Source organism: Populus euphratica, unplaced genomic scaffold (genome assembly GCF_000495115.2).
Source record: "Populus euphratica unplaced genomic scaffold, PopEup_1.0 scaffold19.1, whole genome shotgun sequence".
Lineage (NCBI taxonomy): Eukaryota > Viridiplantae > Streptophyta > Magnoliopsida > Malpighiales > Salicaceae > Populus > Populus euphratica.
In genome coordinates this window covers 215,164-231,614 of record NW_011499853.1, presented here as the reverse complement: position 1 = coordinate 231,614, position 16,451 = coordinate 215,164, and the positions used below count along the sequence as shown (strand labels likewise).

The 16,451-nt window shown below is 37.7% G+C and overlaps 4 protein-coding genes and 1 long non-coding RNA gene across 6 annotated transcripts; 1 reads left to right on the top strand and 4 right to left on the bottom strand.

The window, feature by feature from the left end:
* Positions 1 to 856: 856 nt before the first annotated feature.
* On the bottom strand, positions 857 to 2,352 carry SGR9 (RING/U-box superfamily protein). Its single transcript, XM_011020969.1, has 2 exons — positions 1,511 to 2,352; positions 857 to 1,470 (listed from the first exon to the last, which is right to left on the bottom strand). Exons 1-2 carry the CDS (start codon positions 2,103 to 2,105, stop codon positions 1,232 to 1,234), a joined length of 834 nt encoding a protein of 277 aa, XP_011019271.1. The 5' UTR covers positions 2,106 to 2,352; the 3' UTR covers positions 857 to 1,231.
* A 1,000-nt stretch (positions 2,353 to 3,352) lies between these two features.
* LOC105122064 (Pentatricopeptide repeat (PPR) superfamily protein) lies at positions 3,353 to 6,044 on the bottom strand. The gene has a single exon (XM_011020970.1). It carries the CDS (start codon positions 6,009 to 6,011, stop codon positions 4,191 to 4,193), a length of 1,821 nt encoding a protein of 606 aa, XP_011019272.1. The 5' UTR covers positions 6,012 to 6,044; the 3' UTR covers positions 3,353 to 4,190.
* Positions 6,045 to 6,097: 53 nt separating this feature from the next.
* On the top strand, positions 6,098 to 7,412 carry LOC105122065 (dirigent protein 17-like). Its single transcript, XM_011020971.1, has 2 exons — positions 6,098 to 6,290; positions 6,569 to 7,412. The coding sequence occupies exon 2, from the start codon at positions 6,648 to 6,650 to the stop codon at positions 7,206 to 7,208; it is 561 nt and encodes a 186-aa protein (XP_011019273.1). The 5' UTR covers positions 6,098 to 6,290; positions 6,569 to 6,647; the 3' UTR covers positions 7,209 to 7,412.
* LOC105122067 (uncharacterized) lies at positions 7,407 to 10,288 on the bottom strand. Its single transcript, XR_841640.1, has 3 exons — positions 10,192 to 10,288; positions 8,479 to 8,750; positions 7,407 to 8,271 (listed from the first exon to the last, which is right to left on the bottom strand). It is a non-coding gene; the product is annotated as an uncharacterized LOC105122067 (long non-coding RNA).
* A 2,238-nt stretch (positions 10,289 to 12,526) lies between these two features.
* On the bottom strand, positions 12,527 to 15,291 carry LOC105122068 (Ribosomal protein S24e family protein). Of its 2 annotated transcripts, XM_011020973.1 has the most exons (7): positions 14,968 to 15,291; positions 14,730 to 14,868; positions 14,544 to 14,628; positions 14,390 to 14,443; positions 13,119 to 13,219; positions 12,787 to 13,034; positions 12,527 to 12,675 (listed from the first exon to the last, which is right to left on the bottom strand). In XM_011020973.1, exons 1-6 carry the CDS (start codon positions 15,155 to 15,157, stop codon positions 12,827 to 12,829), a joined length of 777 nt encoding a protein of 258 aa, XP_011019275.1. In that variant the 5' UTR covers positions 15,158 to 15,291; the 3' UTR covers positions 12,527 to 12,675; positions 12,787 to 12,826. The 2 variants fall into 2 exon arrangements, with proteins under 2 accessions (XP_011019275.1, XP_011019274.1); XM_011020972.1 differs by having other exon boundaries at positions 12,616 to 13,034.
* Between the last annotated feature and the right edge of the window lie 1,160 nt (positions 15,292 to 16,451).

Below are 16,451 nucleotides of genomic sequence, written 5' to 3'. Positions count from 1 at the left end.
AGGAAAATTACAAGAGAAGAGGTGATTGTGATTTACTAATTAAGGTTTTCTTGGGCAACTGATCTGGGCCCTGACCCAAGTTAACGAGGAAGCCCATTTCTATTGTACTTTTCTAATTCTTAACATTTTATCACGGGAGCTGTGAAAGCATTCTGATATTCTTATTCAGATTTCCAAGAGCAATGCTGCAGACATTTTACATGAAATCGTTTTGCGTAATTGCTGCGCCAAGCACACGATGGTTGGATCTCTTATGGACGAATTAAGCCCAAATGGGATGATTGGAAGAGGGAATTACCTCTATCAGTTTCGTTTTGTTTTCCAGCCCATGACAAAATTGAAGTAGCCGCGGTTCAGATAGAATATAAGTTTGAAAAAACAGTTGAAATCGTGTTTTTTTAAAATTTAAAATTATTTTTTATTAAAAAATATTATTTAATATATTTTAAAATTATTATATATTTTTTATAATATTAAAAATTATTATTTTTTAAAATAAAAAATATTTTAAATCATTATCACTGTCATAATTCTTAAAATAGATGAAAGCCTCTCTCGTGATACTGTAGTCATGGGCCAACACACTGCACACAAGGGCACGATTATTGCATAAAGCCCAACACACAGCAACGCTAAACACCATACAGCCGTTTCTTTTTCCTGCTAACTGATTCGAAGTCTGAGATCAGATGCAGTTCTGCTAGCATGAATGTTTTCTTATTTGTTTTTGAAAAAAAATAAATTTTTATTTTATTTTTTAAAATTAATATTCTTAAATATTTTAAAATTATTTTAATATGTTAATACTAAAATTAAATTTTAAAAATAAAAAAAATATTTTAAAAAACAATAACGAAACAACAAACAAACGCGGGTTAATTATTTCATGTTTTGATATGTACAAAAATAAAATACTATTGGCCCACCAAATTAATGTGATTGTGAGAAACCACTGGTCCTAGACGTTCTAATCTGCTCTGCCGATTAACCCCATAAATATCTGTAATCCCATCACATTTATTTAGCTATAAATCAGCAATTCTCCAAACACGACTCTAGCCTCATCCACACGTGTCTTTATCATGAAGAAGTGATCCTCTACACCCTATTCACCACAACCATTCATTATAACCCAACCTTAATTGCCCACATAGGCTTAGGAGATGCAAATTTATCTTAACTCGGTAGAGAGGGCAGTAAGTTCTCGTCATCCTGCCATGATCACCACCCATCACGTGCGTTCCCCACTAAGGGCCCCATCACCAATCTTGATTAGAGCACTCCACAGCCGTTCGATCTCACAGAACACATCTTCAGTGGGAAGCTGGAACCTGCAACATGGGCAAGTATTCGTCTTCTTTAGCCACGGCAAAATGCACATCCAATGAAACAAGTGTTCACATGGCAATTCACACACATCTCTACCTCCACTCATCTTTTCCCTACATATCACACACTCCCCACCACCTCCTCTCACCTCTACCCCTACATATTACACACTCACCACCACCTCCTCTCACCTCCACTGCCGGAAGCGCCACCACTGCTGCCGGTGCTGCTGCCACCTCCCTACCCTCCTTCACTGCGCAGCCAGCCATTACACCAACAAACCTCCAACACCTTATGACCATCTCAACGTATGGTAAGAGGACACCACCATAATGCACCCCAACGCTTGATCGCCTTAATACAGTTTTCGAGTAATGCTTCCTCAAACCCTCACGCCATCCAGTGCGTGGTGTTTTAAGTATTTCGGGGCTTTCTTGATGTACATCACAAAGGAAAATGAGAAGCAATGCGGCGTCGAGATCGCGGTGTTTGATGGTGGTGGCAGGGTGTGGTGGAATAAGTGTTGGTGGATGGAAGTGACGTGTGAGGTGGTGGAGGGATGAGAGGAGGTATTTGGCAATGAGTAGGGTTTTGTGAGCGAGGGAGAGGGAGTGAAGATGGTGAAGGGCGAGGGAGAAAAGGGAGGGAGAGCAAAGGAGGGAGGAGAGGCGGCCGTGATGGTGGGGGGTAAGCGAGAGGATGGAGCTGGTGAGATCTGTAAGCTGGGGAGAAGCGAGGGTGGAGAGTGCTGCCGTGATGATAGTTTCTTCTTCCATTATGGGATCGTGTGCGCCTGGAGAGTGTGGAAAGGCTGAAGAATGTGTGGCTTTTTATGCGAGCTTAACTGACCGACTAGTCGGGCATTATTTGTTGTTTTGCTAATGACAATTATCTCCCTTGTATTACTAGTTCCCAAAAAAAAAAAAAAAAAAATCTTATATCACGAGTCATCAGATAAGGAGAGTGATTCACCTCTAATCCAAATCCTTCCAATATCGTCAAGTTTTTGGATGAGTGGAGGATATCTTATTTCCAAAATCTATTTACAGCTTATATTCTATTCAATTATTAATTTGAGAATTAAACAAATTAAAATATAAAATCAAGTGTTGATGACTTCGCAAAAATATTAATAAAAACTTAATTATAATTCAATTTATAATGATCATATATTTAAACTCTCTTATTTCTCTTAGGGTTGAATATTGGATATTAGTTTTTATATTGAAACCATGTTTTATATTTTTTTTTAAATAACTTGGATATTTTTGAATCGTTTTAATATATTAGTGTTAAAAATATTTTTTTAAAAAAATAAAAAATATTATTTTTATATATTTAAAATAAAAAATACTTTAAAATACAATTACTGCTACTTTCCGTGGCTATATTCTTGGGCATGACAGTCTTGTAGCAAAGAGGAAGAAAGGCACACCAGCTTGCAAAAGGTGATTTCGGTGGCTGCCGGTGCTGGCTATTCATGAAACTCAGGGAAGTTGAGGTGTGGAGAAAAATAGAAGGGAGTGTATGGGAGTATTGTATGTATTTTGTCCACAAGTACATGTCGAGTTCAACCACATGCCACATTCCATTCTTTTCATTGTCTCTCACCAGAATGCTCCACCCTTAAAAGCAACAAGACAAGTAGAAGAGGAAGAATAATCATTTGGCCCATCCATGGCTTCTTTCTGTTGTCTCCTATAAACTACATTATTGATTAATAAAAGGCTTCATGGAACTTGCAAGCACGCTACTCTCGCCCTTATCACGGCCTATTGTCACCCTTCACACTTGCATGTAAGATTGTAAAATTATCCAATAAGTATACAGTTGACAATATCAAAAGAAGAGCTGCTACTTCGAGATTACAAGTCAAAGAAAGTAACCCTGGGCGTTTTGGTCATTATGCAAAAGCAGGGCATTTCTCAACCATGGCAGACATAATGATTAGTTAGAGGCAAATCGGTAAGTACATTAGGAACAGCTAAAGGAAAGGAAGGGGAATAACTAGGACAGTTACACATACCAGGGGACACTTTAACTACCACTGCAAGTAAAGGCTTGCCACTTGAATAAAAAGAAAGACCTTGAATCCTCTTGCCCCAGTAAAGAGCTAAAGCTAACAGTTATGATGGTTGCTAGTAATGAGAAAAAGCCACCACACCACAATCAAGGTAAAGCTAAGAGTCACTACTCCAAAACCTGTTCCCAAGTGACGCCAAAAAATTTCCCAAGTGAAAAATATCCCTTGACACAACGTATCATCTGAACTTCCTAGTTACGGGAATCAATCTCAATTTTCTCCTAGAAATTTATACACTTTGAATATTGGGAATCAAAATAGATTTTGTCAGGAAATAGGTAACGAAAACATAATAAGTTGTGGTTGGGCATTGTTTAGGATCCCTGACCTCTATGATGGCTGCGTATTTCCTCATTAAACACTTCCGAAGATGGGACCAGCCGTGGTTTTGAAATTTGAGCGCAGTTACTAATTGTCTGGGACTAATTTCCACAAAAATTACTCCCCAACTCTAAATATTTCAACAATAATAAATATGATGCTTCTGGATATTGCAATGCGAATCGTTAGGGACCCCCCCTGTGATGTGAGAGCAACCGAGCAAGGGATGTGAATCTCAGAGGATTTATTAAAAACATATCTGCGTTGACGTGCTCATGCTCATTCCTAATTTACACCTATTCTGTTCAATTCAGTGAGTTCAGTGTTCAACCACAAACAGCCACCTTCTCGAGATCATCCTCCATGACATTCCCTTCTTCATCAATCCAGAAAATCCTCCCAACATTGCATATATCTCCAAAGCGTTTTCATTAGAGGTATCCTTTGCAATAAAGCTTTATAACCCATTACTAGTCTCTATCCAACTACTGCCTGCGATCTTCTTCACACCACATTGAATCATTCTTTCTCTGACCTCATCAGCCTCTTTCCATTTCCCTGCCTGAGAATATAAATTTGCCATGATGGCATAATTGCCAGTATTTTCTGGTTCAATTTCAAACAAATGATCACAAGCAAACTTCCCAAGCTCAACATCAACACAAAGTGAAGCTCCATGGAGCAGTGCACCCCAAACTTTTGCATTTGGCTCAATTGGCATAGTAGAAATAAATTCTGTCGCTTGAGAGAGCCTGCCCGCCCTGCCCAGAACACCAACCATGCAAGCATAATGCTCTCCTAAAGGCTGAATGCCATATTTCTTAGACATGGAATTGAAAATCTCCCAAGCTTTATCCACCATTCCACAGTGAGCACACGCAGCTAACACTGCAGTGAATGTTACATGGTCTGGCTGAATTCCCTTACTCAACATCTCATCAAAAAACGTAAGAGCTGAATTAGCATCACCATGGGCAGCATGTGCAGAGATTATTGCAGTCCAAATAATCAAGCTCCTCTCTTTTGATTGATCAAAAACATACTGAGCCCCAAAAAGAAATCCCAGCTTTGCATAGGTATCAATAATTGCAGTCGCAACATATATATTCCTGTCATAACCATTTTTAACTGCATAACCATGTATCTCTTTCCCTCCTTTCAAATTCGAAAAATACGATAGAGTAGGAAGTACGCTTGAAAGTGTTACAGCATTAGGCCTAAAACCAAGCCCCTGCATTTCTCTTACCAGATCTAAAACCCCTTCGTGCCGGTTATTTTGCACCAAACCGGAAATCACTGCATTCCACGTGCTCAATACTCGACTTTTCATTTCCCTAAAAAGCTCCATCCCTTTATCAACAACACCATAAGCCATATAACCTGATATAATCGCTCCGTAAGTCACCTCATCTTTCTCACTCATCTCATCGAACAACTCCCTTGCATAATCCAAACTCCCACACTTCGCATACAATCCAATCAATGCATTACAGACCAAAACATCCAATTCAACCTTATTATCAACTATATACCTATGAACTTCCATCCCAAAAACAAGATCCTGCGACTGCATGCACGCTTGCAAGACACTAAGCACCGTAACTGCATTAGGCTTAAACCCAGGAAGGGCTACCATTTCTCTAAACAACTCTTTGCATTCCTTAAAAAACCCAGCTTGTGCATACCCAGCAATCATCGAATTCCACGTCACAACATCTCTCTCACGCATTTTATCAAACAATTTCCTCGCAAAACCCACACCTAAACATTTCAAATAAAAACTAATCAAAGCATTCTCTACGAAAACATCCTCAACAAGCCCACGTCTCAAAACAAAACAATGAATCTCCTTGCCCAAACAAACATCGGTAACCATCAAGCTCGATAACGACTTCAAAAGGCACGTTATCGAATAATTATTGGGTTGTACATCCCCAGATGAAGACAATAACAACGAAGAAAACAAGTTTATTGTCTCTCTATGGTGGTTATTCATAGTGTAAGCAATTAACAAGGCGTTATAAGAAAAGGTGTTTTTATGGGGAATCTGATCGAACACATGGCGTGCGTGGTGGATGTGTTTGGTTTTCGAGTACAAATTGATGAGTCTGGCGCCAAGGTAGTTGTCAAGCGTTGATGAAGAGAGTAGGAGGCGTGCGTGAAGTTGTTTGGCTTGGAGAGGAAGACGGTTGTCTGTAAAGTACTTGAACAGACGACCGTATAAGAGATAGTCGTATTGGCCATTGGTGAAGGTGTTTGATATTTTATTGCGCCACATTCATTTGTTTTGGTGGGGTGTGATGGGCTTTTGAATAAATAGTTCGGGGTTTTATACTTGTGCTCTAAACGACGTGTAGTTCAGAGAACGACGACGTGTTGGGTTGTAGCGTAACTTTGTTAGGATCGAATGCATGGTATTTTTCATATCCCGGGGAGGCAGGCGGTTAGGAGGTGGGGATTTTTGGAGCTCCCAAAAGGACTTGAAAGGGGAAAATCAAGCTATGAGATGCTTGAAATCACGACGGTGAAACACTGAGTTCAGCTTGAGTTCACATCAGTAAGTTTTTTTCATTTTCTTAATTTGTGATTTATAGATGAAGGTAGGGTTTTTGTTTGGGACAAAAATTAGGGGAAATAGGGTTTGATTATCTAAACTATACTGATTTGCATGAGTTAGGGTGGGAGATAGATTGAAGTGATTTCCTGGTGTTAATATTTGTAGCACAAGTTTAGAAAGCTTAAAATATGGGCCGTAGTCTATGAAATGTCGTCAAGTCAATTAATTATCATGCTTTCAATCTAAATCTTCTAATTATTTGGAATTTTCCTTTACAGATTATAAGTAATTCATAAATTCGTTGCCTTCCCGGATCGTTTTGAATTTCCATTAGCTGATTGAGAAAGAGTGCTGTAAATGGATAACACAAGCAAAGAGCTAGAATTGGAGTCTTTACCAACAGGGGTTTTCGAGTTACCGGGAGAGCCTGCGATAGTAATTAATGGCGTGCCAGACATCTCTCCGAGTGATGCTGCTCCTGTTCTCTCATGTACGTGTGGAACTACAAGTCAAAATGCAGATTTTTTCAGAGATTCGAGTTTCGGTGAATGGTTGGAAGGAAGAGAGGTTCGGAAGTTGTTCGGAGAGAGCTATTTTTGTGGTACTGTGTCTCTGTTCGATAAGGAAACTGGCTGGTACAGGGTGGTGTATGAAGATGGTGATTCCGAAGAACTTGACTGGAAAGAGTTGCAAGAGGTCCTTCTGCCTCTTGATATTACAGTTCCACTGAAGTCGCTAGCACAGAAGATTATCAAGAAGAACCAAAAGACTGTAGTTCACAAATCAGTAAAAAGTGTGACCCGCCCACGAATTACCAAAGCTACAATTTCAGGAAGTTTAGAGAAAGAAAACTTGATGGACACAGAGAAGCTTTTTGGAGAGTTCTCAGGTGTACATGAATCTGTGACTCCATTTTGAAGGATTTCGTATTCCTGCTTGCTAGGTCAATTGCAACCAAGAATGCCATACTTCTCGTCAGTAAAGTTTTGTTGTGCTTAGAATCTTTATTTTTTGAACAAATGCGATTCAACAACTGTATTTTTTTGTATCAAATTGTGCCTGACTGGTTTGTTGTTGACTTACACAGTTGCTTTACATCTCCCAGTATTTTGCCTCTGCTCATTTTCAATGTTTTCTCCTTTTGTAATTTGAGATCGGTGACTGAATACAAACATGTTGATATGTCTTTTAAAGATAACAGCTGACATTTGAATTGCATTATCCTGAAGCCAGTTGAAGTGTTGTTCTACTTCCAGATCAGAGTTGTAGATTTTGCAGCTTGAAAGCCTCCTCAGAACAACCGTTTCTAATCCCGACTACATCCAACTGATTTCAGTGAGTATCATCTGTTTCAGAGGGATGTGCCAAGGAGCTATAGCTCAACGTGCCGTTGTTCCAATCCCCTGCAAAGTTCGGGTTTCAGTCTACTGATACACCAATAAATCAATTAAAGTAGAATGTGGTAGGCATCTATACAACACAAATCTAGTTTCCGTATGTTAACTTGGCTGGTAGACTCAAACAAGTTAAAAACTCATAAGAAATTGCTTTAACAGTAAGCACTGATACAGAGAATTTGATGCAGCGACGCTCAAGAAATTGAAACTTGCTGGAACTTAGTTGAGGGAAGAATCGATATACAAATCCTTATAAAACAGAAGTGAACTGGTGGAATGCTACTTTCTATAGCTATTCTTCTGCAAATATGTATATGCTAACTGTGTTACCGTGTCGTTACTGTCAGCCAGTTTCTTCTCCTTAGTTGACGGCTGTGGGAGTAACTCTCGAATTATTCAAGGAGTGAGCAGACTCACTGGCATCAGACAGAATATTTTGGTCCCCAGATTCTGCTTCACTGCTGAAACTCCTGAAAATGATCTTGTCAACTTTTGAAATTTGGGTTTTCTGAGTTCTTCAATAGATTCCGTGCTGGTGTATTAGACGGTCCCTTTTCAAGTGGCAAACAATAAGGCCTATCCACCTGTTTTATACGCGCAGACAGGCACCGATGTATATTTTGAAATTAGCAATAAGATCAGTGCATAAACCCAAGCAAAACATTCTCCCTTTTCACAACTGGTACCTTAATGCCAACATGTTATGGGCTTTGTATGCAAGAAGAATAATGTGCTGCAAATATGTATAAAGAATAATGTGCGGCAAACAATCAAGTTCCTGAAGACCTTACCTTGTATTCATCCACAAAACATCGTCCGGCTTCCATGATCTTAGGAATTGAGTGGTAGTGATTGCTTCTCAATCCTTTCATATCCTCAGAAGAAGGAATCCCAAGGGAACGGATGTTCTTATGTGCATCAATATGGTTGGTTGCTATTGTTTCCATGTGAGTTGTCAATTCAGATTTAACAAAACCGGAAAAATCTTGCAAGTTTGACAGTTCTGTAGCTTGCAGGTTCCGCTGGCTGTACTCTCCCAAAGGCCATTAATTGCTGTTTGAACCTGAAAAGAAAGAAAGAAAAGTATAATGAATAAAAACAGTCCAAATATAAAACTGTGGATCGTTAGAAGACAAAAGGTCCTGCACAAACTTGGCCGTGAACTAATGCCTAAAGAAACTAGAACATTATTTGAATTGAGAGGGAGAGGTCCAGTTCATTCACTGAATTTTGCTTTTGATCCTATGAAACAGCACAAGTAGGAAACTGATGATTTCCTATGAATATACTAGGATTACTTCTGAGTTATGAGCCATGATTTAAAGTTCAAGCTGCTGTTATATCAATTCCATTAAGTCTTCATTGCTAAACTTTCGACTTCTTTAATATCCTCTATTGTACAGTTGGTATATAATGAATAGGCGCACACCGTATTTTTCTTCCTGTCATTTGATATATCTAGAAGCACAGCTACTTTTTCCAAGAGTTTCATGTTCTCGTAAGCAAACAAAGAAGTGGGAGTTTTGGCTTGGAACTGCAGACGAAATTAGCTGGAATTAAATACCATCGAGAGATTCTGGGCTTTTCACGTATTGATCTTTGAGCCTGGTACTGGCCCGGATATGGAATTAGAATACTTTTGTTTGATGCTTCTTGTAAAACAAGTCACCTGAATCTATTATATTCATATTTTGGTGCATGTGGATATGTGAGTGCCTCGAAATATACTCCCATATCATCCGAGATGTGTTGACAGGCTTAAGGCAGTTTTGTGCACACCACTAGTGCTAGCATTACCTCACGATAAAGTTTATATATTGGGGATTGATGCTTGTGCCAGTGGATTGAGGGTAGAGCTGAGCCAAGAAGGCATACCATTAGCCTTTAGCAATGCATTAAATCCAAGCATCTGGGGTTATCAATTTATAAAAATGATATGGCAATCTTGATGGTAGTTGAAAGATGGAGGCATTATTTGGAGCATGACCAGTTTATAATCAAAACAAATTATGAAAGCTTAAAAGAGCTCCTGGTTCAGAAGATTCATACACCAATACAAAAGGAAAGAGTTAGCTAAGCTAATGGGACTCGAGTATCAAATTCAGTACAGGAAGGGAAACAAAAATCTAGCAGCAAATACGTTATCTAGGAGAAATGATACTGAAATATCAACCAATAAATGTGAAGTGAGGTTACAAGCTGTGGTAGGTTAGAGGCAATCACTGCAGTGGTGCCAGCATGTCATGAAGAGGTGCAAGAAACTTAAAAGAATGACACTTTAATGCAAGATATCATTGCTAAATGATCCATGCAAGTAGTTGGCCTAATTATACCTTTACATAAGATTAAATAGCAGGGTTGTAATTGGAGTACAATGGAATTTAAGGGAAAGGTTAGTAAATGCAGCTCATGATTTGTATATTGGAGGCCATGTAGGAATACAAAGTTCTTACAAGAGAAGAGTCTAAGGTAGTAAACAAGCCAAGTTGAAAATGGTAGCTTACCCTGGACTCCTGCAACCTCTACCAGTTCTAGAAGGAACTTGGAAGAATATTCCCATGTATTGTATTGTGGGACTCCCTAAGTTAGAAGGGAAGGACACGATTATGGTGATGGTTGACAGATTTTCTAAATATTGACACTTTATAGCCATGTCACATCCATTTACAGCTCAAGACGTAGCTCAAGTGTTCATATACCATTTTTATAAGTTCCATAGGTTGCCAACAACTACCGTGACAGACAGGGATAAGGTCTTTCTTTACTAGCTTGTTCTGGAGGGAATTGTTCAAAAGGTTAGGAGTTAAGTTGTTCCTAAAGTCTGCATATCATCCTTAATTTGATGGGCAATCTGAAAGGATGAATCTATGTCTGGAGACTTATTTGAGGTATATGACAATGCCTAATCCAAAAAAGTGGCATAAATGGTTGTCCTTAGCTCAATGGTGGTATAATACAAGTTTTCATTCGGCTATTAAAATGAATCATTTCCAAGCTTTGTATGGATATCCACCTCGTAGCAGGGAATTATCTATACAAGAAGCAAGCATTGTGGTTGCAGTGGAAGAGATGATACCGACGAGGGTTAAAATGGATCTGTTATTGCAAAAGAAGTTGGAAATGGCTAAACATATAGAGTGAAGCATATGGCTGATAAGAAAAGAACTGAGGGAAGTTTGAAGTAGGAGATTATGTGTACTTAAAACTTCAGCTATGTCAACAAACAAGCATGGCCTTAAGGAAGCATTTCAAGTTAAATCCCAGATTTTATGGCCCATGCAAAGTTACACAAAGAATTGGCAAGGTAGAAATGCTCATTGTCAAATAGTTCACATGGGGTTTGATTCATATTTGCATATAGCCAACGTTCTTATATCAGTGTACTGCAAGTGTGCGAATCTTGAAGAAGCATTATACATATTTGTCAACATTGGTGCTGAAGATATCGTGTCATGGAATTCTATGATTGCTGGCTATGCTCGACATGGGCTGGCAGTGCAAGGGATTGAGCTTTTTGAAAGGATGAAAAATCAGGGGGTGAAACCTGATGCCATTACTTTTCTTTGTGTTCATCTTCATGTTGGCATGCAGGTTTTGTTGAACGAGGAAAGAATTACTTCAATTCGATGGTTAAATGTGGCGTGAGACTAGAACTATACCATTATTCATGTATAGTTGGTCTTCTTGGCAGTGCTGGATGACTAGAAGAAGCACGAGGTTTAATTGAAAGAGTGCCTATAGCTCCCAACTCTGCTATGTTCCTGGTTCTCCGCTATGTTCCTGCAGGCTTCATGGGAGTGTTTGGATTAACATACAAGCTGCAGAGAACAGGCTGTTGCTGGAACCAGGGAACACTGTGCTACCCATGTGCAGTTGGCGAACTTGTATGCTACTGTGAGGTTCTGGGATCAGAAGGCTAGGGTGAGGAAATTGATGAAGGATAGAATTAAAACGAACTGGATTGAGAACAAGAATGAGGTTTATAGATTTAGAGCAATAGATTGGTCAAACACTAGAGCAAGTGAAGTTAATGTTTCGGATCGACTGGTAGATCACATGATTATTTTTTGGACGCGCACCTGAAATGCAAGAGGTCAGCGAAGCCATACACGAGAATGCTAGTCCATAAGCTCCCATCTTCATCAGCAGGATGATCGTGCAAAATGCCCCCTGTGTACCAAGGTTAATGCCTTTTTCGTGGGAGCTGCAAGGTGCGTGATTTCAAGACAAAAACCTGGGTTCTGGTTGAGTGGACAGCAAAGGATTTAGTAGTCTTAAGGGATACAATTTTTTGTCCAGAACAATGAAATGTGAACACCGTTGCTTTCACAGCAAACGAAGGGAGCTGATAGCTCTCAACGTTCATGGAGTCGGTACCAAGTTTTTGTCTTTCATTGCATGCTGATTTCATTTCACCATCTTACTTCCAAGAAAACAGTGCTTATTCCTAGTTGACAGGTATACTTGAGGCATTAGATGCAGCCTAGGACACGCCCTTCAATTCTTCAATTCCAATATAGCATGGCAAATCATATGGTGTCTATTTTGAGCACTTCCAAGGAGAAAAAGTATAGCTGAGCCAGCTGTCAGTTAAATTTGGGAAGTATAAAGTATTAGTTTATTTGTTTGCCGCAGATGAAATTTTGGGAGACGATTTTATCAAATGCCTGTAGAAAAGTGACTGAAGAAAAAAAGGTTTTTTTTCTTCATATTTTTTGGAAGAGTTTAATGGCAACTATTATCCCAGAAAGATAGGATTATCCAACATGAAGCGAATTTTCATGGATGGTATACAGGGTTTGCAAAACAAAAGGATAAAGAGAAGTTTTCTTGCAGGAATGGAGAAAGAACATCCGATTTTGTGTTCTAAAGAGCCACCAGATAGTGTTATTCCATACCAATTCCCATCTAAAGTCCTGGGAGAGAACAGAGAAATTGCAATAGCTGCCAGCTTGTATTCCTTCATGATAATTGAAACGTCAAAAATATTCAATGCTTCCAAAAAAAAAACATGACGTCCATTATGTTCTCAGTAAATTAAGCTGTGTTTCAGGCACAGCGAGTGTACCTAGTACCACATATCCATCTCTACTTTCAATCTTGAAGTGAAACAAGGTGGCCAAATAGTGCAAAAATCCTTTAATGGAGAACCCGCACTGAGATTTGATTATTGAGACAGAAGCCTCGATTCTTTTTAATTAAGGCATTCATCGCCTCAGTCCGTGTAGAAAAGAGCACGGTAGCCATTCTAATGGGATCTCTTTTTTCTTCAGAAGTAGTGGCATCTTGTTTTCCTTCAGAAGTAGTGGGATTCTTTCTTCCTGCAGACATAACGGGATCTGGATACCTGCAATAATATTTCAAGCAATGACCTTAACAAATTGTAGCAATTCTATAACAGTTTAACTTGAAAGCAAACTACTTCACTAACTTTACAAATGTCCTGATTGAGGATGGAACAAATTGACAGCCAGACAGGAAGCGCTCTATATCTTCGTTAAGTGCATTTGGAGGGAGTCCTTCCAGTAAAACCTGAACCAAAGGCAGATCTAGGTGCATCAGCTTAAAAATGCTATGAAGTCTCATAAAACTTGAGCCATGGAAATAATTGCATTTTTTAACATAAAATAAAATAAAATGCAAGACAGCAATATTGAGTTGTCAAAAGATGCTCCTGAAAATGCAACAGCAGCAGGGAAAAAAAAAATACAGGTACTTGTACCAGGGCAAAAACCAGTCAAGCACACTTTATTTTAGTCTTGAAATCGACATTTAGTCATCAAGCACTTACAGAATAGTCGACAGGTAAAGGTCTACAGATAAAGACAAACCAAATAGCCAATAGTATATTGGAAATGTGCTATGGCTTCAAATTCTAAGATTGTAAACAAGACAATTGACCAATAGTATATTGGAAATGTGCTATGGCTTCCTGATGATGTTCCTTAAGCATAATGAGGATAAATGCATTCAATGCCATCAACAGCCAGTGCCCCCCGCCCCTGAGGGGCTCATAGGAAACTACTTAAAGTACCAAATACTACAGTCTTCATGATAGAAGTAACAAAGAAAGGTCCCTAAACTGCTTCAAAATAGTATATGCTTGCAGGATCTTGACATAATTTATGAAGTTATATCTTTAAAACTGAAAAGAATAATTATCAGATAATGAAAGCCAATCTCCACTGACTGAAACTTGTCTAGAAATTATTTCCACAGGCACCTAGCAATTGATTAATGCAATGCTGCACGGATCATTTGAACCGATACTGGCAAAGCATCTCGTAAATTCTATAAAGCTCAGAAACCTTTTAAAAAAATAATCAGAGCCTGTAAGAAAATTCAATTAGATGTTGAAGACCACACCTTCCTCTCTTAATATAGTTTGCATGTTACTACAAAATTAGATAAAATAACATTGAGAATGCAGCTGATAAAATAACATCCATCCGCAGGATAACTTGAACAGTGGCTTACAAGAATAACATATATAACATTGCACATTGCAACGGTAAATTGCATGGTTTCAAATATACACGCTCAAGTTTAATCGGCTATTATGCACAAACACCCTTTTTTGGACGGCAAGATTCTAACACAAAAAGACTTGAAGACATATACTCCATGACGTTTGATTAACTCAAAAGCTAAACATATCACAACAAGCATAGGAAAAGAAAAGAAAAGAAAAAATCAAATTACAGTTTTTCCATCATAAGAATTTCGAAGTGCGGCATCCCACACAGTAGGCGGAGTCTGCAATGCAACCATAAACAGTCATCAGCACCAGACTTGAAAGTTTTCCTTTTTCAGACACAAAAATCACAACACTATCAATCAAAGAGAAACAAATTACCTTTTCCAAATTGTATATACGGCCCGCCCTCGTGAGTGACCTCTGAGCATTATCATATGCTCTTCTAGAAGGAAATTTTATCGCTCTATGTAAGAACAAACATTAACTGATTTATTAATTAATAGATAGATAAATAAAACTATCTCGAAATGTAACGTAAAGCGAGGGGTGTAGTGAAAAAATTACGCCGCGTAGGGATTATTATTGAAGCGGTGGTGAACGACTATAATATCATCAGGTGTCAAATTTGAGCCTTCAAATAAATTAATAATGTCAGTCTTCAATGTATGCTTCCTCACACCATGAAATCTTGCATACGTCAAACCTAACCCGCAATGAACAACCAATTTAAGTTAACAACAATAAACCCTAGACCCTAACAAAAAAATTATATTCATCAGTTCTCTCTCTTCCTTATTCTTACTAGTAGCTGAATCTTGAAGAAATGGATCGATTGAGGATGAATCATTATTCTCTTGTGGCGGCGGTGGTGGTTGAGTCTCGGTCGAGAAATGTTTTGCGGATTGGCTAAGGAGTAAGGAAAGGGCATTGTTCGGCTTGAAAGATTGTAGAGTAGAGTTTGATTTGATTGTTTTTCTTAGTAAGAAGCTCATTTTTTGGGGGAGGGATTTTGAAGGATTGGCGTTTGCTTCTGGCTGTTGCCGGCTGTGCTTGCTTGCTTCCAGTGTGGGAAGAGTAAAGAAGATTAGAAATCAGGGTAATGATTAAGCGGTGTCGTTTTCACTCCAGGATTGTTTTGGGCCGAGGGAATCTGTTGAGTCCAAAATATATTGCCAAATGGGTCACGTTCAAGTCTGAAACTTGGATTTAGCGAAGGTAGTATGTCTTTGAGGTAGAGTGGCCGTGAGATGTGATTTTTTTTTTTTTTTGAGTTATGATCTTTTTAAAATACAAATTATGCCTTACTATAATTAAAAAATACATGTTTTTTTCTTGTTTTTTATGCGAGTCCCATAAAAAAAAATTAATCACGCCTTACCACACTTCTATTCTAAATACATCCCTAATTAAATTATTTTATCCATTTAAACTTTCCTAAAAAAAATAATACTAACAACCGGTTTATTTTCTTATATATAAATAAAAAATTCATATTTATTTTTCAATGGAATTTGCAACTCAAACCTCCATTAATAGATTCTTTTGAATTGCAAGCTAATAATTCTAAACTCAACTAATAATTTTACTAATAAAATAAATTTTTAAAAAATATCTAATGATTCAGAAAAAATTTAAATTAAAAATAAATATTAAATATTAATTAAATAAATAATATAGGATAATAAAAAAAAATTACATGTTAAAATTTGTTCTTGTAATCTGAACATTCAATTTTTGTACATTATTAATAGATTTTAATCTTAACTTCAAAAATATCATTTTTTTTTATTTAGATAAATTACTGGGTCTATAATATCTAGTCGAGAATCTTAAGATTTTTAATTTTCATTCCAACTTAAATCGCAATAAAATTCTATCTATAACTTTAAATATGTCTTAAATATCGCACGAAGATCTAATCTATCAGATTTGACAAGATTCATCATGTAACTTCAATCCTTTAAATAATATGTTGCAGAATTTTATTTGACATGAATATTTATCACAATATAATTTTATATGTTTAGTATTTTTTAAAAATTTTTAGTTTGATTCAATGATTGATTTGAAAAATATATCTAATTTTGTAAAATTAATTATTATATATTTTAATATTAAATTCTGAGATGACTTTGCTCATAAAAATAAAAATAAAAAGAAGTTGTTGAAGAAGAAGAAAGATAATAAAATGGTTGGAAAGATTAATAAAATTGTCGGACGGAATGTACCTCTACAGTAGTCAGAGGAGCACAAACTGTGCCCAGTTCGGAAAGTAGTTTAGATAAC